At 38.2% G+C, this 16,214-nt stretch overlaps 1 protein-coding gene across 3 annotated transcripts; it reads left to right on the top strand.

Moving 5' to 3' along the window:
• The first annotated feature begins 3,023 nt into the window (after window positions 1-3,023).
• LOC126263164 (3-oxoacyl-[acyl-carrier-protein] reductase FabG-like) lies at window positions 3,024-14,496 on the top strand. Of its 3 annotated transcripts, none has more exons than XM_049960204.1 (2): window positions 3,024-3,163; window positions 13,545-14,496. In XM_049960204.1, the coding sequence occupies exon 2, from the start codon at window positions 13,547-13,549 to the stop codon at window positions 14,318-14,320; it is 774 nt and encodes a 257-aa protein (XP_049816161.1). In that variant the 5' UTR covers window positions 3,024-3,163; window positions 13,545-13,546; the 3' UTR covers window positions 14,321-14,496. The 3 variants fall into 3 exon arrangements, with proteins under 3 accessions (XP_049816161.1, XP_049816160.1, XP_049816162.1); XM_049960203.1 differs by lacking the exon at window positions 3,024-3,163 and adding an exon at window positions 3,217-3,374; XM_049960205.1 differs by lacking the exon at window positions 3,024-3,163 and adding an exon at window positions 11,692-11,749.
• Window positions 14,497-16,214: the final 1,718 nt, after the last annotated feature.

Genomic DNA, 16,214 nt, shown 5'->3' on the forward strand with positions numbered 1-16,214 from the left:
ATATCAGACAAGTAATAGCTTTCAATTCTATCTCTCTCATGAATAAAGGACTGAGAAGAAGAGGATCTAGAATTAGCAACACTAATGCACAGGTTAGTTCACTATTTCATCCATTATTTCATCAGCTAAAAACAATCGCCGTATTCCTATTTGTCTTTTTATCCTTTGCAATTCCCCTCACACCCTCAATATGAGATAAGATATAAAGTATGCAGAAGATATAGATAGTATCGAAGTGTGTCATAATAGGAACATTGTAAATGCAGGTGGTGTAGTTGCCAATATCTGGAGCAACCATTTTTTGGCAGCAATGGATCAAATTGGTTATAAAGCATCTGTGATTGAAGCCATGAACATGCTTATAAAAGCAGTCCAGAACAAAATTAGTCAGATGAATATACCTTATATTACTACCGATGAGACTGAAAGGTAATATGCCACTGAAATATAGAAAATCCACTGTAGTGGATAATATATCTATGAAAGTACTGAAGCAATGCTGCAAATGTGTTCTTGAAGTTCTCTGTCACATATTTAATGATTCTATAAATGAAGGTACTGTTCCCAATAGACTCAAAAAAGTAATTGTTAAGCCACTGTTAAAAAAGGCGATAAAGCTGAGGTTTCCAACTACTGTTCAATTTCATTCCTAGCAAGTCTTTTTAAAATCATAGAGCAACTAATGTTCAAGAGAACCATGGATCATCTTAATAAACATAACATCCTTAATTTAAAAAATCAATTTGGATTCTATAAGGGCATTTCAACTGAACCCGCCATTTTCTCGTTTGTCAACCAACTCATCAAATACATAAACAATAAAATTTCACCAGTTGGAATCTTTTGTGATTTATCTAAAGCATTCGACTGTGTAGATTACAAAACTCTACTTAAGAATCTTGAGCACTATGGCTTATACGGTTAAGTAGGGATGTTGCTTGAATCATATCTATATAAAAGAAGGTAGTATTGAATAATTCTGCAGTCGCATCTGCATGCTCTGACTGGGGCACAGTGAAATATGGAGTACCACAGGGCTAGGTGCATAGTACCATACTTTTCCTAATCTTTATTTATGATCTGCCATGATGAATGTCACAAAAGAACACTTCACCCTATTTGCAGATGATGCAACCATTGTGATAGAGAAAGTACCAAACTGCAGTCTTCTAATGACCTGTCCCTCAATGTTAATGATGCTCAAATCATTCAATTTCAAACAGCAAACATAAAACTGGAATATATTGAAATAAAATGTGACAAAGAAATATTGAGAGTTGAGTCTTCCAAGTTCCTGGGATTACACATTAACAACACTCTAAAACTGGTCACATCACATCATTGACCTATGTAAAAGACTGAATTCCGCAGCATCTGCCATTTGCTCAATTTCATATTTTGTGACTTGAAAACAGTTAAAGCTGCATACTTTTGGATATTTCCATTCACTTGTGCTATATAGCATCATGTTCTGGGGAGACCAGTCACAAGGAAATAAAGCCTTTATTACACAAAAGAGTCAACAGAATTATGGGTACAGTACACCCTAGGTGCTCATGCAGAAATCTATTCAAACAACTGGGGATCCTCACCATACCATGTCTAAACATTTTTCCACTAGCATGCTTCATGAACAATAATCATACAATGTACAGGACAACCAGTGAATATCATGAACATGGTACAACAAGCAAGCATGGTCATCACAAAGATATAAAAAATATAAGCATGTACAGAAAGGAGTTCATTACTCAAGCATAAAAGTATGTAATAAACTTCCAGTTCATGTTAAATCAGTCATTGGGGATAAGACTAAATTCAAGAAACAGCCTCAACTTTTATCTTTTGAATAATTCTTTCTATTCTTTACAGAAATTCTTTTAACAATGTGTAATAACTTGTGAAATGTGTTCCATTTTATGGGTTTCTTTGAGAAATTACTATGTAGTACTGGTATATCAATTGCCAACAATATTTTTATGTGAATTACGAGTAAAATGTATGCCTTATAATTTGTTTGTGCAAGCATCATCACTACTACAATCTAAGTTGTTATTTGAACACTTGAATCTTGTGTATCTTTTTACATATGATTTATACTATAATTTTCATAACCATTTGCGTATGGTTATTATTGTAATAATCTGACACATTCTACATCCTAATGATACACTCGCATCAAAGATTCATGGATTGACTGATTAATTTTTTTAATAAAATAAAATAGCTTTCATAAGATTATTAAGAGTGTCTTTCTTCCGTTTAGTATGCTCGTCCTTACCAAAAAATATTTATTATTGTTCTGATTTGTATCAGTCACGACCACTTTCTTCACTTTCTGTATTGTGTTCACCATATAGTTCAAAGTCTGAGTTAACGCTTTCTTCACCTGATTCTTCACTAGCCATTTCATTTAGCAGTGTATAGTTACACAGATCTCTCTCATCCATTTTAGTTCTCTCCTGAAATAAACAGCCTGATTCAGCGTATTGAATGTGTGCTAAAATCGTATTTATGTTACGAAAAAAGATACAAGTACTACGCTGGGTCCCGCAGACGCAAAAAGTACTTACCTGCTTGCTACTGTCAGTTCTGGCAGAACCAAACACGTCAAAATCGCTCTAGACAATGGACTTCAAATCACATTCAGCAATCAAATTTCACAACAATGAAAGATAAGAAGCTACACGAAATGCTACACAGGTACTGTGTTATAAATCTAACAAAAATTAATCACCAACGCTACTCTACAATAGCAATGGAAGTTTAATGCAATTTGCAAATTTACGCTGAAATGTCAAGATATTTGAATACGCCTGGCATTCTTCAACTTAAATCACTGTTGCCACAAGCTCTCTCCATGGCCAATGCAATTAAAGGAGTCACAAGTCAGAGCTTGTAAGAAGGTAGAAAGACAACTGACATTGCAAGTAGAAACCACAGAGATAATGAAACTGTTTCTTTTAGTAGAAATTAGAAAATAATCCAAGTGGGTGGAGCAGCTGCCATTTGAAACAAAAGTAGTAGTTGTTAGAAAGATACACTGACGGTTAAAAGTCATACTGATTGACTACTCGTTTGTATCAACTTTTCTGTGATGGGTCTTTTAGCCCAATTTTGCTTTTTTCTCCTATTTATGAAGAAAGCAATTAGGACGAAACGAGTAAAGTCACACATTTAGTACAAATAAATAATAATATGATTTTGGATGCTCATAGATCTATATAAACCATGTCGTAGATCGAAAGTGAGAACTGTACTGTAGGAGTAGGACTATTATCACAATATCAGTGTGATTCACGTGCTGTGTAAACAGACTTCGAACTCCAGAGGCTTTGTGGAATTTCAACTTTTGCGTGTCAGTTGTATTAGAGGCAAGTGGGTTGTTTGCATTTCGCAATTTAACCGCGCAAGGAAATGCTTGAAGTCGAGCAGTGTATTAACAAAATAAAGATCCGTATGGATAGTCATATTCCTGCCCCTTTTACACTACACGAGCCCGACCTTGAAAATTGTACGAATGAAAAAGATGAAATTAATCAATGTTGTAAAATTGTAGCGATATTGTTGTTTGACAGCAAAATGGAAAGTCCATTTTTTCCGTATGAATTATAATGCAAAAAATGAATTTTTGTTATGGCCACGTCCTGTGGTGCTTGTTGTGAAACAGGCTTTCATTCTGCCCGTTTGCTCATTTACCGGACATCTGCAACTTCATTACTCAACGTTCCCAACTTGAATCATTGTTTTACTGTGGCTTTACTAGTTGCTGCCCAAAATATTAGTAGCATTTTTCCTTTTTTCTTCAAAGCTGCGGTCCTGTAGGTTAATTAAAGTAAATCTATTCCATTCATTACTCATATAGACCGTACTCATATTAAACTTTCTCTTGCTCCATTTGTGAAATATGCATTTTTCAAAAGTGTCTGCAGCATGTTATCACTAGAGCATATTTTGTTTTTTCATTGCAGTATTCATTGCACAAAAGAAAGTCATTAAAACTGTGTGAGAGGTTTACACATATACATGTTGGAAGCATCTGTTTAAGCAGTTGGGAATGTTAACCAAAGCCTCACAGTACCTATATCTACATCCATAGGTTACTCTCCAAACCACTGTGAAATGCATGGCTTAGGGTAGGCCTACTACTCATTGTACCAGTTATTGGGCTTCTTCCCGTTCCATTCATGTATGGAATGTGGGAAGAATGGCACAACTTTGTGTCTATCTTCAAATTAGTTAGTTTTGTGTTCCATGGATCATTTGTGTGATTTCTTGAGCACCTCTGGGCCAAACAAACCGGTGACTTCTGCTGTCCTTTGCTGTATGTGTTCAATATCTTCTGGTAGTCCTATTTGGTATGGGTCACACATACTTAAGAGCATTATTATATGGTGGTTGTGCAAGTGAATTGTAAGCAATCTCCTTTGTAGATAAATTGCATTTCCTTAGTATTCTAACAATGAACCAGTCTGCCACTTGCTTTACTTAAGACTGACTCCTAGGACACTCCCAATGTTACTTAGTTATATCCACCATTTCCTCCATCCAAGATAATATGCCGCATCCTCCCTACCATGAAATCTTCAGTCCAGTCACAAATCTTGCTTGATAGTTTCATACGGGCTTACTTTCGACAATAAGTATCGGTCTGGTATTGAGTCAAATGCTATTTGGAATTCCAGAAATACTTCTAGCCGACTGCCTTGCTCTGTGGCTTCTAGGATGTCATGTGAAAAAATTGCAACTTCAGTTTTCATAATCATAGTTTTTGGAATCCTTTATTAATTGATGAAATCTGTTTCCAACAATACATTGCAACTCAACGTTGGGTAAATGGAAGCGTCCGATTCCACCCGTCGACTTTGACCCATGACATAAGGCTGTTATGGTGTGTGACGTCACGACGGTGCGGAATTTTGTTTGTGAGAGTGGCTTGTTTGTAGGTGTCGTTTTGATGTGATCGGTGGTGCTCTCTGGTGTTGTGTTTATGTGTTGTGTGTTAGGTGATGTTTTTGGATTTTCCGTTGCATAAATCTGAACTGGAAATACCATTTAGAATGTATAGAGTCTATCTGAAAAACCTAACAGTTTCTGTTGAAGATTAGTTCATCTCTTTTTCCTGGCCACAGTTAAGGAAATACTGTCCAACTCAATAGATCCTCATATCTCTATCCTTCGCCCCTCTAAGGGGTCAAGTTATTCTATTTCTAGTGCTGTTTTAGTGTTTGATTTTTTACCAAATGGTATTTTTCCTTTTTGGCACAGGATATGCATATATCAAAGATTTCATCTTCTACATCGTCTACATTCTGCAAACCACTATAAGGTGCGGGGCAGAGGCTACATCCCAGTGTACCATTTATTAGGGTTTCTTCCTGTTCTATTCACATAAGTAGTGTGAGAAGAATAATTGTTCAATGCCTCCATGCTTGCAAAAATTATTCTAGTCTTATACTCATGATCCCTATGTGAGCAATATGTAGGGGGTTGTAGTATATATCTACAGTTGTCTTTTAAAACAGTTTCTTGAAACTTTCTGAATAGATTTTCTCGGGATGGTTACATCTATCTTCAAGAGTCTTCCAGTTCAGTTCCTTTAGTATCTCTGTGACACACTTCCACAGACTAGACAAACCTGTGCCCATTGGTGCTGCCCTTCTCTGTAAGTGTTTAACATTCTCTGTTAGTCCTATCTGATACAGGTTCCACACACTTGAGCAATATTCTAGAATGGGTTGCACGAGTGATTTGTAAGCAATCTCCATTGTAGATTGTTTGCACTTCCCCAGTATTCTAGCAATAAATTGAAGTCTACCACCTGCTTTACCCACAACTGAACATATGTGAACATTCCATTTCATATCCTTACAAAGTGTTATACCTAGGTATTTGTATGAGTTGCCTGATTCCAGCAGTGACTCTGTGTTATTATGGTCATAGGATATGTCTTTTTGTTCTGTGAAGTGCAAAATTTTACATTTCTGAAAATTTAAAGCAAGTTGCCAGTCTCTGCACAGCTTTGAAATCTTATCAAGATCTGACTGAATATTTATGGATTATAGATAACTGCATCATTTGCAAAATGTCTGATGTTACTATTAATATTGTCTGCAAGGTCATTAATATACAAAGTGAACATCAAGGGTCCCAACACACTACCCTGGGGCACACCCAAAGTTACTTGTATATCCGACAAATACTCTCCACCTGAGATAACATGCTGCATCTTCCCTACCAAAAAATCCTCAATCCAGTTACAAATTTCAGTTGATATCCCATATGATCGTACTTTTGACAATAAACATAGATGTGGTACTGAGTCAAACACTTTTCAGTAATCAACAAATACAGCATCTTACTGATTGCCTTGATCCAAAGCTATTAGTATGTCATGTGAGAAAAATGTGAGTGGGGTTACACATGATTGATGTTTTCAAAATCCATGCTAATTGGCACTGCGGAGGTCATTATGTTCCAGATACCTCATAATGTCTGAGCTCAGAACATGTTCTAAGATTCTACAACAAATCAATGTCGAGGATATTGGACGGTAGTTTTAGGGATCACTTCTACCTACCCTTCTTGTAGACAGGTGTCATGTGTCTTTTTCAAGTACTGGACATTGTTTTCTGTTAAAGGGATCTATGATAGATTATAATTAGAAGAGGGGCTAACTCAACTGCAAATTCAGTATAGAAACTGACAGGATTCCATCGGGCTCTGGACTTTGTTCAGTTTTAACAATTTCAACTGTTTCTCAACACCAATAACACTAATACTTATTTCATTCATCTTTTCAGTGGTATGAGGATTCAATCAGGACAATTCTCGGCAGTTTTTCTTCATAAAGGAACATTTGAAAATGGAGTTAAGCATTTCAGCTTTTGCTTTGCTACCCTTGGTTTCAGTTCATGTCTCACTAGGGACTCAACACTAATTTTGGTGAAACTAATAGCCTTTACATGCGGCCAGAATTTCTTTGCGTTCTGTGAAAGGTTACTTCACAATATTCTGCTGCGGTCGTCATTGAAGGCACCACACATTGCAGTCTTGACAGACAAATGCATTTCATTCAGCATCTCTCTACCTATAGCTATGTGCTCTCTTTTGCACCTATTTCTTTAGGAGTATCTTTACAGTGACTATATACCATGAGATTCCATTCCCTTATGAAGTGTTCTGCTGGGTACGTGCCTATCCAGTACATGGTAAACTATTCTTTTAAACTTGAGCCAGAGTTCCTCGGCTTGCTTCTGCCCTGTGCTGAAAATTTTAAGTTCCTCATTGAGATATTACACCACTGATTTTTTATCTAAGTTACTGAACATACATACCTTTCCACTTGTTTTAGTTGTCTTTTGTACTTTGGTAATCTTTGTTGTCACAACTGCGTCATGGTCACTGATCCCGTTGAGGATATCCTCAACGAGGTTAGGTCTGTTTGTTGCCATTAGATCCAACATATTTTGATCGTGAGTGGGGTTTCTAACTATCTGTTCTGTATAGTTTTCAGAGAAGGCATTTATTGAATTTTCACAGGATGTCTTATCACGTCCACCACTAACAAACCTGTAATTTTCCCAGTTGACTGTTGGACATTAAAGTTTCCACCAATGATTATAGTATAATCGGGGAACTTATGTACAATTGAACTGAGGTTTTCTCTAAAGTTTTAGGTTACATTGTGAGATGAGTCTGTTGGGAAATATAAGAATCCAATTATCATTTTATGGCCACCCAAACAATCTTGCATGCAGCTTCAATTTCTACCTTGGTGGATTTTAGTTTCTTGTCTTCTGTGCAAATACACCACCTCTATTTCCCATTTGCCTGTCCTCTTGATATACCCTTAAATTTTCTCCAAAAATCCTGCTGTTACAAATTTCAGGTGTCCACCAGCTTCCTGTACCTAGTTTATGTGAGCTTCACTGCTTTTAATAAGCACTTGAATTTCTGGTGCTCTGTTGTGAATGCTTCGGAAGTTTACCATTAGGATTTTAATACTCTCACCTGTGGAGACATTTCTTTCGATCTTACACTGATACTTCTGGGCTTCCTACAACTATCATTATATGGATTGGATGGAGAGTCACCAAAAAAAGGAAAAAAAACTCACTCCACTCAGTTACCCGGGTAGCTCTGATATGTAGTGCGCACATGACCCATTTAGGGGGATCCTGCAGGTCTCAACCCTATGGTGCAAGTCCAGGAAGTCACAGCCTGTGTTGTCACAGTACTTTCAAAGTCTCTGGTTCAGACCTTCCACTCTTTGCCAGTCACTGGAATGAGCCAAGAATGACATCAGAGCCCAGATGACAGGCATCATTTGTTCCAACATGAGCCACAATCTGCTGTTGATTGCACCCTGTTCCCTCAGTGGCTGCTGGAATAGCCTCTTTGACATTTTGTGTGAGGCCCCCAGGTGCACACATTGTTGCCATTTTCATCATTCGCTATATGTGTGAACCGCCAACAATTAATAGACCCCTTTCCTTTTGCATTTGCCACCTCCTGACACTGGACAAAACACGGTTTCCCAAAACAGTTGAAGTGAGTCCCACTGGCTCAGTTTCAGTAAAAGACTGCACCTCAAACTTGTTGGTTAGAAGGATTCGTAATACCCTGAGTCCTCCCTGGTCCCCACCCACCCTGCCAGGATGCCTAGCATAGTTGGATGGTGACAGTTTGGTTGAGAGTTAGCAAAGCCAATGGATGTGAAAGCAAAAAACCTGGTTGTGGTGAAAAACTTATCTGTAGCTTAGTCCCTTTGGAAAAAATCACCACTGATATCACATTATCATTGTCATGTTGTTTACAACATTTGTCACATGTTTTTAATGTCACTTGTCAAAGCCATCGAGTAGTATCACATGATCCTCTTTATCCAAATATCTTGCTCACAGCATTTGCAAGGGAAACATATTCCCATTACTCATTTACTGTGGGCTGTGTCTAAGTGATTTGATAGTTATGTTGTGTTTTTCTTATGTGTGGTAGGCCTTCCTAAACTTTGTAGTTATCTCTGTATTTCATGTTAACCGATTATAAAGCTGGGTATGAATCTAGAACAGTGGCAATGCTATTACTTGCTTGTTTTGCTGAATAATGTTGGCAACAGTCATTATTAGATTAAATGGTAACCCAAGATGATGTGCAAACAGCTGATTGTAAGTACCCATGAAGAGAGCAGCAGACAGTTGTAGTTAGTAACTGAGAGTTGAACTGCTAACAGAACACATCACACTTTCTCACCTGTTAAGGTTACCAGTAGCTGCGTGGTGGTTATGAGAAACAGATACTTCGCTGCCATATGTACCGTATGAATAAAAGTGAATTAATTGAAGAATTCAATATTGCTAGCCAAAACCCAACCGAACTGTCAGCTTTGAATCTGACCTAATACTCAGGCTACACGATAGAATGGTATGCCACCGCATCTATGAGTTCATGTTCAAATTTGTTTGCTGTGACATCTCACAACTTGTCACCTTCCAACCTAACCTATACATTGGGCTATGCTATAGATCAGTCTGTCACCACAACCTACATTTCAATAACTAATACAGATGCAAATGCAGTTTGTCAATGACCTGTTCCCTTTCGTTTTGCGCACCTATGGTGTCATATGCCAGAATGTCATTATGTTATGGGAAGAAACCAACATAGGGTATCAGTAGGTTCAGCTGACCCGAAAAAGCCCTCTGCCTGGTTGTGTCCCTATTCTAGATTTTTAATAATGTGATCAGGCATGCTGCCATTTTTCTTTCTATGTATTTCTGTATCAGTATGGTATGCAGTTACTGGAAACGAATTACCGGTAGTAGTCTCATTTAGATCATCTTCTCTTATTTAGAAATGTTAATATAAGAAATAAGGTAGCTGTTTATTTTGCCGTGTGTTTAAGATTTTTGTCTGATAATGAGTTGGTTTTGAAATCTCAGTGTTCAACTACCTTCAGGATGTATTGCCATGCACTTTCTTCTGTGCCTCAAATTTAGGTGTGTTTCCTGCTGTTCATTAAAAGTAGTGTTCCTGTATGTGATTTGTCTGTGCAACTTTCAATGTTGAATTCACCAAAATGCAAGGTCCAACCCAACCCCATTTCAGACTATTTGAGCAACAAAGGAATGATGTTTTGAAACACAGAGTAGTTAATACGTGTAAACTAGCTCTGCAGGAGTTGATGACTCATGTTAGGTCATAGCGATTCCACAACCGTTTGCCTCTCCTGTCAGTGTCACCACTTACTTTTGTGCCCTGAGGTCTGTTGTCTGCACAAAAAATTGAGGTCCCTTGCTGTACTGAAGTATCCAAAAAGAGATTCCCACTCTTTGTATAAGATCATGCGGGTCGACCGAAGCGTCCGATCCCACCTGTCGGCTTTGATCCGTGACGTAAGGCTGTTGTGGTGTGTGACGTCACGACGGCGTGGAATTTAGTTTGTGAGAGTGGCGTGTTTGTAGGTGTCGTTTTGATGCGATCTGTGGTGCTCTCTGGTGGTGTGTTAGGTGATGTTTTTGATTTAGTTTGCGAGTGTGGCGTCATGTGTGAATTTTGGTAAATTGCTTTTTTTATGTCTTTGGTAGGTATGGATATGACTGACAGGGTCAACAGTTTTTGGTTGGCGGTTATGATGGGGGACAGTGCGTTGTCTCTAATAAAATTTCTTCAACTATTCGGATTTTTGGATGAAGTCGTAAAGTGTTCAGTATACTGTGAAGAGATGAGGCTTACTTAAAGTTCCGGCGTCTCAGACCAGGGACGGCTGTATGTGGAGATGTTGTAAGGATAACAGGTCAAGGGAAGTGTTCAATCCCAATGTGTGGCTGTGAATGTTGGTTTTGGTATCGGGAGATGTTTTTGAGCTATATAGGTCAAGGGAAGTGTTAGATCCTAATTTATGGGATTGGGAGCTGCTGTTGAGCTATATAGGTCAAGGGAAGTGTCCAATTCCAGATGATATTGAGTTTAGTGGTATTTGGGGAGTTTTGTGATGTCGGTTTTTTTCGTCGTTTTGTGTGGTTTTGTATGGGGGTGGGTGTCTAAATTTGTTTATATTTAGTTTGTCCCCACCCAAAAATCCTCTATTTCCTGCACTTGGCCAGTTAGTGTCATTAGGCTTTTTGTGGAACATGTGTATGTTTGTTTTTTGATATATTTTCGTCCTCATAATGTGTACGTAACGATTTTATATGCGCCATATTGGAATCGTGGTTTATGGTCATTTCCGCCATATTTGTGACGTCATGGGTCAAAGCAGACGGGCGGGATCGGACGCTTCTGTATTTCTGATCATGCACTGCGTAGAACAAAAAAGGAAACTGAATTAAAACTAAGGCTCCCTTTGAATGCAATAACTGGTTTGAGAGGCCCAGCCCCTTGCATTACTAAAGGACCACTTATCCCGTGGCAACAAGAACCAAGTTTATGAGAATGTGCTGTTTCTGGAGGATTATCTGACAGGTATAACACAGTAGCTGGTATTTCATGTCATGCTACAAATTCTTACAGACAAGCTACTTGTTGTAACAGTGTCACATAAGCTTCTAGACACAAGTTTTTTTAAAAAATAATTATTTTATAACCAATTTAATCAGTAATTATCATCATCATATCAAGTCTCTGATAGTGTAATTACATAAAAACTATCATTTCTGTTAACACAGACTGATGTCAAGAAGATCGTTACAGACTGAAACACATTACTAAACAAAATTTAAAAAAACCTTCTCATGATTGGACTGAAGTAAGTACTATTATTTGAAGCATTTGTGTCACTGTATCTTTGCCATGATGATACCACAAATTTGCTTTCCTGTATGCAGTTCTATAGCTATAGGGGTTGAACAAAAAAATAGAAAGACTGCAAGAAATGCACATGTAAACATAAATGCCAATGTTAGCCAAGCCTCAGGTGGCCATTTCGTGTTTGACCACTGATTGCACTTGTGCGACGTCCCAGATATGTTGCAAGGGACAGTTGTGGTCAGAACACAGTGCTCTGTGTAGTTGTGAGTGCATTATGTTGGAGCTAAGTGAGTTTGAACGTGGGCAGATTGTTAGTGCTCGAATGGTGGGTGCTTCCATAAACAAATTAGTTGAAGTATTTGGTATATCAAAGATTTATACAGCATACAGGGAAAGCACAAAAATATGATATGCTAACTTACAACGTGTACGAAAGTGTGTGATGAGAAATCATGAAGGAAGGTCATTGAAGAAGATTGTGGTGAAAAATATAAGAGCATGACAGCAACAAAAATCACTTCAGAACTGAATGTCGCACTTGCGAACACTGTTAGCACAAAAACACACAAAGGGAGCTCCGTAGGCAGGAAACAGCAGGGTGAGCTAGAATTCCAAAACCATTCATCGTTGATGCAAATACCCCTAACGACTAAACATAAAATCTGAACTGTGAAACAATTTGGTCATATGAGTCTTGTTTCACAGTATTTCCAACTCCTAGCCAAGTTTATGTCCCAAGAGTGAAACCTGGTGTGGGTACGGTTATGATTTAGGCAGCCATATTGTGGTATTCCATGGGCCTGTAGTTACTCTGCAAGGATGCATTACTACCAAGGATTATGTGACCATTTTGGCTGGTCTGGTCCATCCTATAGTACAGTGTTTGTTCATAACAGTGATGCTGTGTTCCAAGATGATAGTGCCCCTGTTCACACAGATCACATTGTCTTTGACTGGTCTTGTGAGCACAAGGATGAACTTTTGCATCTACCTTGGCCACCAGTCAGTCACCAGAGCTCAATATTGTTGAGCCTTTGTGGTCTATCTTGGAGAGAAGGTGTGTGATCACTGCGAACCTCCATCATTGTTACCTCAACTTGGCATTATGTTGTACGAAGAATTATGTAAGATTCCCTTGAAAACCATACAGGACTTGTGCCTATCCATTCCGCAATGACTGAAGACTGTTTTGACTGCCATCATGATGATGTGTTGTGTTTTTGGTGTTCATATTTTTGTCCAATTCCTGTATTTAGAAACAATGTAGTTACTATATTGCAAAGAAAATGGAGGTTTAATAGTTGAACAAAAATTGCATGTACTTTGCTTTGATGGGAAATATATAGTTATAATGTTTGCCTCTGGATTTAGAGTTATTGTGAATATGACACTTTACATTTGTTGAAATATAGATCAGCACCATGATAAAATATGGATTCAACTAAAAGATGTTGCAAATGCCAAGTATCACATAAAAATCTGAGTACAAGCTTCTTTGTCTGATATGGTGTAAAAGAAACACTGTACGATCTAATAAGAAAATAGCATCATACTGTCTAGTGGAAGGTCCATTCTGCATAGGTGGTTTTAGGATGAAACACAAAGAAGTTGTACAATGTTGAGATAGCATTACTGCTGAGAATGAACACTATCCACAGTGTTCCATTTAAGTGTGATGAGTGTAAGCTGTATAATTGTAATGGTCATCAAGATTCTCAAATAAGATTTATGTAAGTAAAATAGAGTCTCGAGCAAAATACAGTAACTGATAACAGATTTTCGTTTCTTTTCAGACATGGCATTCAGTGGCAAAGTGGTTTTAATTACAGGTGCTAGTTCTGGAATTGGTGCAGCGACGGCAATACATTTATCACGGCTTGGAGCTTCTCTTTCTTTGACAGGCCGAAATGAGGAAAACCTGAAAAAAGTGGCAAAGTCCTGTGAGGTTCTTCCGGAGCATCCTCAACCATTTTTGCAGACTGGGGACATCACCAATGAAAATGATACCAAAAATATTGTAGAAGGAACATTAAAACATTATGGCAAACTTGATGTTTTAGTGAATAATGCTGGTATTATAGAGACTGGAAGCATTGAGAATACATCATTAGATCAATATGACCGAATCTTCAATACAAATGTTAGGTCTATGTACCACATTACTATGTTAGCAGTTCCCCATCTTATAAAAACAAAAGGCAGTATAGTAAATGTATCGAGTGTGAATGGTATACGATCATTTCCTGGAGTACTGGCATACAATATGTCTAAAGCTGCAGTGGATCAGTTTACAAGGTGTATTGCTTTGGAATTGGCAGCCAAACAGGTTCGTGTTAACAGTGTCAATCCTGGAGTGACACTAACAGAGCTGCAGAAACGGGGTGGTTTGGATGAAGAAGCTTACTCAAAATTTTTAGAACGTAGCAAAGAAACACATGCTCTTGGTCGTGTAGGGAAACCTGAGGAAGTGGCTGAAGCAATAGCTTTTCTAGCTGGTGATACTGCAAGCTTTATTACTGGTGCAAGTGTGCCAGTAGATGGAGGTCGTCATGCTATGGGTGTACGATAAGCCCAGATTTTGCTGGAAGTATTCAAATACTTGAATGGGGCTTTCATGGTTTAATACTGCAGCCATTTATACTATACAATAGATGAAGTCATATTACGGGACCAAAGCATTTATTTATATATATGTGTGATACTTATTGTAACAATTATATTATGAATAAATGTAATTTTCACCTATGGAACTCTCTTTAAGCACCTTTCAAACAAATCTTTTGAACTTAAAAATGCAGACAACACATAAATTAACAAATACTGTTTTAGTGAAGGAGAAATTTGCTTTGGCTAATCAACAGTTTAAAGGCCACCAATGGCAAATACCATAATTTTCATAAAGTAGGTAATGTTAATGAGGTTATACAGAATTAACTAGACATACATTATTTGTAGTGAGTTTGATGATAATTTTCTCTCCGATAGTAATGATTGAAGTCACTCAGTCGTCATCCAGCTTTGGGTTATTTCCCACAGTTCACCAGGAGAATTGTGGTCCATAGTGCATCAGCTATTAAAAACTTGTTCATACACTCAAATAATTCCAGTGATTTAAATGTAAAGTAACAGTAAATAGTTTTCTCTGAGCATGATGGTCAAATATTGCCAATAGGACTTGCGAAGGTCTGATTCAGATTAGAAAAGAAAAATTGTGTATAACAGAAACATAAGCAATTACTTTCATGATAAGGGTCAGAGAAAACTTACAGGAAGATCATTGGAGGGGGTGCGGTGGGATTGGGGGGGGGGGGGGGGAGAGAGAGAGAGAGAGAGAGAGAGAGAGAGAGAGGGAGAGAGAGAGAGAGAGAGGGAGAGAGAGAGAGAGAGAGCCCTCCGCAGTGTGTTAGTGTCTTGATGAAAAAATTAACGGGTGCAGCTGAGTTTCTTACAACAATAACTTTATTTATTGGTAAAGTGAACAACTGCATCCAGCTCACTTACAGCAGTCAGGAGAAGCTTTATATTATCATAGAATCATCCCTTAGGGCACTGAAACAGCTAACTATGAATAATTAGGCAAGCTAATACATAACAATGTATGATCACCAAGAGAGTCAGTGAAAAGCAAAGAATAAAAACACTATTGCTGCAGTGTCATCTGTGGTGGCATGCACAATTTCACTTGACAAATATGCCAACAATACTCAGCAGGCAACAATGGATGATGATGATGATGATGGGATGATTATGATGGGATGCTTATGATGTTGCTACATCAGCCCCCATGGTAGAAGCAGTGTGTCATCTTTTAAACATGCAGGGAAGTGCATATGCCATCCAGAGTGGGTTGTGTGTTTTGGTTGGGAATTGTGTCGGGTGGTTGTTGAGCTTGCAGGTGAGACTGAGTTTCAGGTCATGGTTGCAGTTCTGTCACGGAGGGATGGAGCTGTCTTCTCAAAACATTGGCTGACGATACATCATGAAAGATGAACGCTGGTCTGACGTGGTCAACGGAGACAGTGATGGTTATGCTGTTGACAGAAATATTTAACGTCCATGAACCTCTTTGTAATATATGGTGTGGGCCTGGGATGGCAGAGAGTTGGTGTCAACAAATTTGCCTGGAAGATGTATCACTTTGCCGAAAACCAGCTCTGCCGATGAAGCCTCTATGTCCAGTTTGTAGATATTTTGTGAACCAAGTAACATGACAGGCAGAGCAGTCATCCGGTCATATCATGCCACATGAGAACAGCTTTTAGTGAACAGTGCTACACACTATCAGATCATTGCTTGCTGGGTGATAAATTGTGGTTTTATGATCGACATACCCACAGAAAATTGCAAGCTTGGTCAGTAATGCTGATTCGAATTGCCTGCCACAATCTGCTATGTCCAGTGGGCAACCAAATCTTGTCAATTTCATGGACACGAAGGTGGAGGTTAATATTTACAGGTTGTGT

Source organism: Schistocerca nitens, chromosome 6, assembly GCF_023898315.1.
Source record: "Schistocerca nitens isolate TAMUIC-IGC-003100 chromosome 6, iqSchNite1.1, whole genome shotgun sequence".
Classification (NCBI taxonomy): domain Eukaryota; kingdom Metazoa; phylum Arthropoda; class Insecta; order Orthoptera; family Acrididae; genus Schistocerca; species Schistocerca nitens.

Excerpts from the sequence above, each read along its gene's own strand:
- LOC126263164 (XM_049960204.1), top strand. The coding sequence starts at position 13,547 with ATGGCATTCAGTGGCAAAGTGGTTTTAATTACAGGTGCTAGTTCTGGA.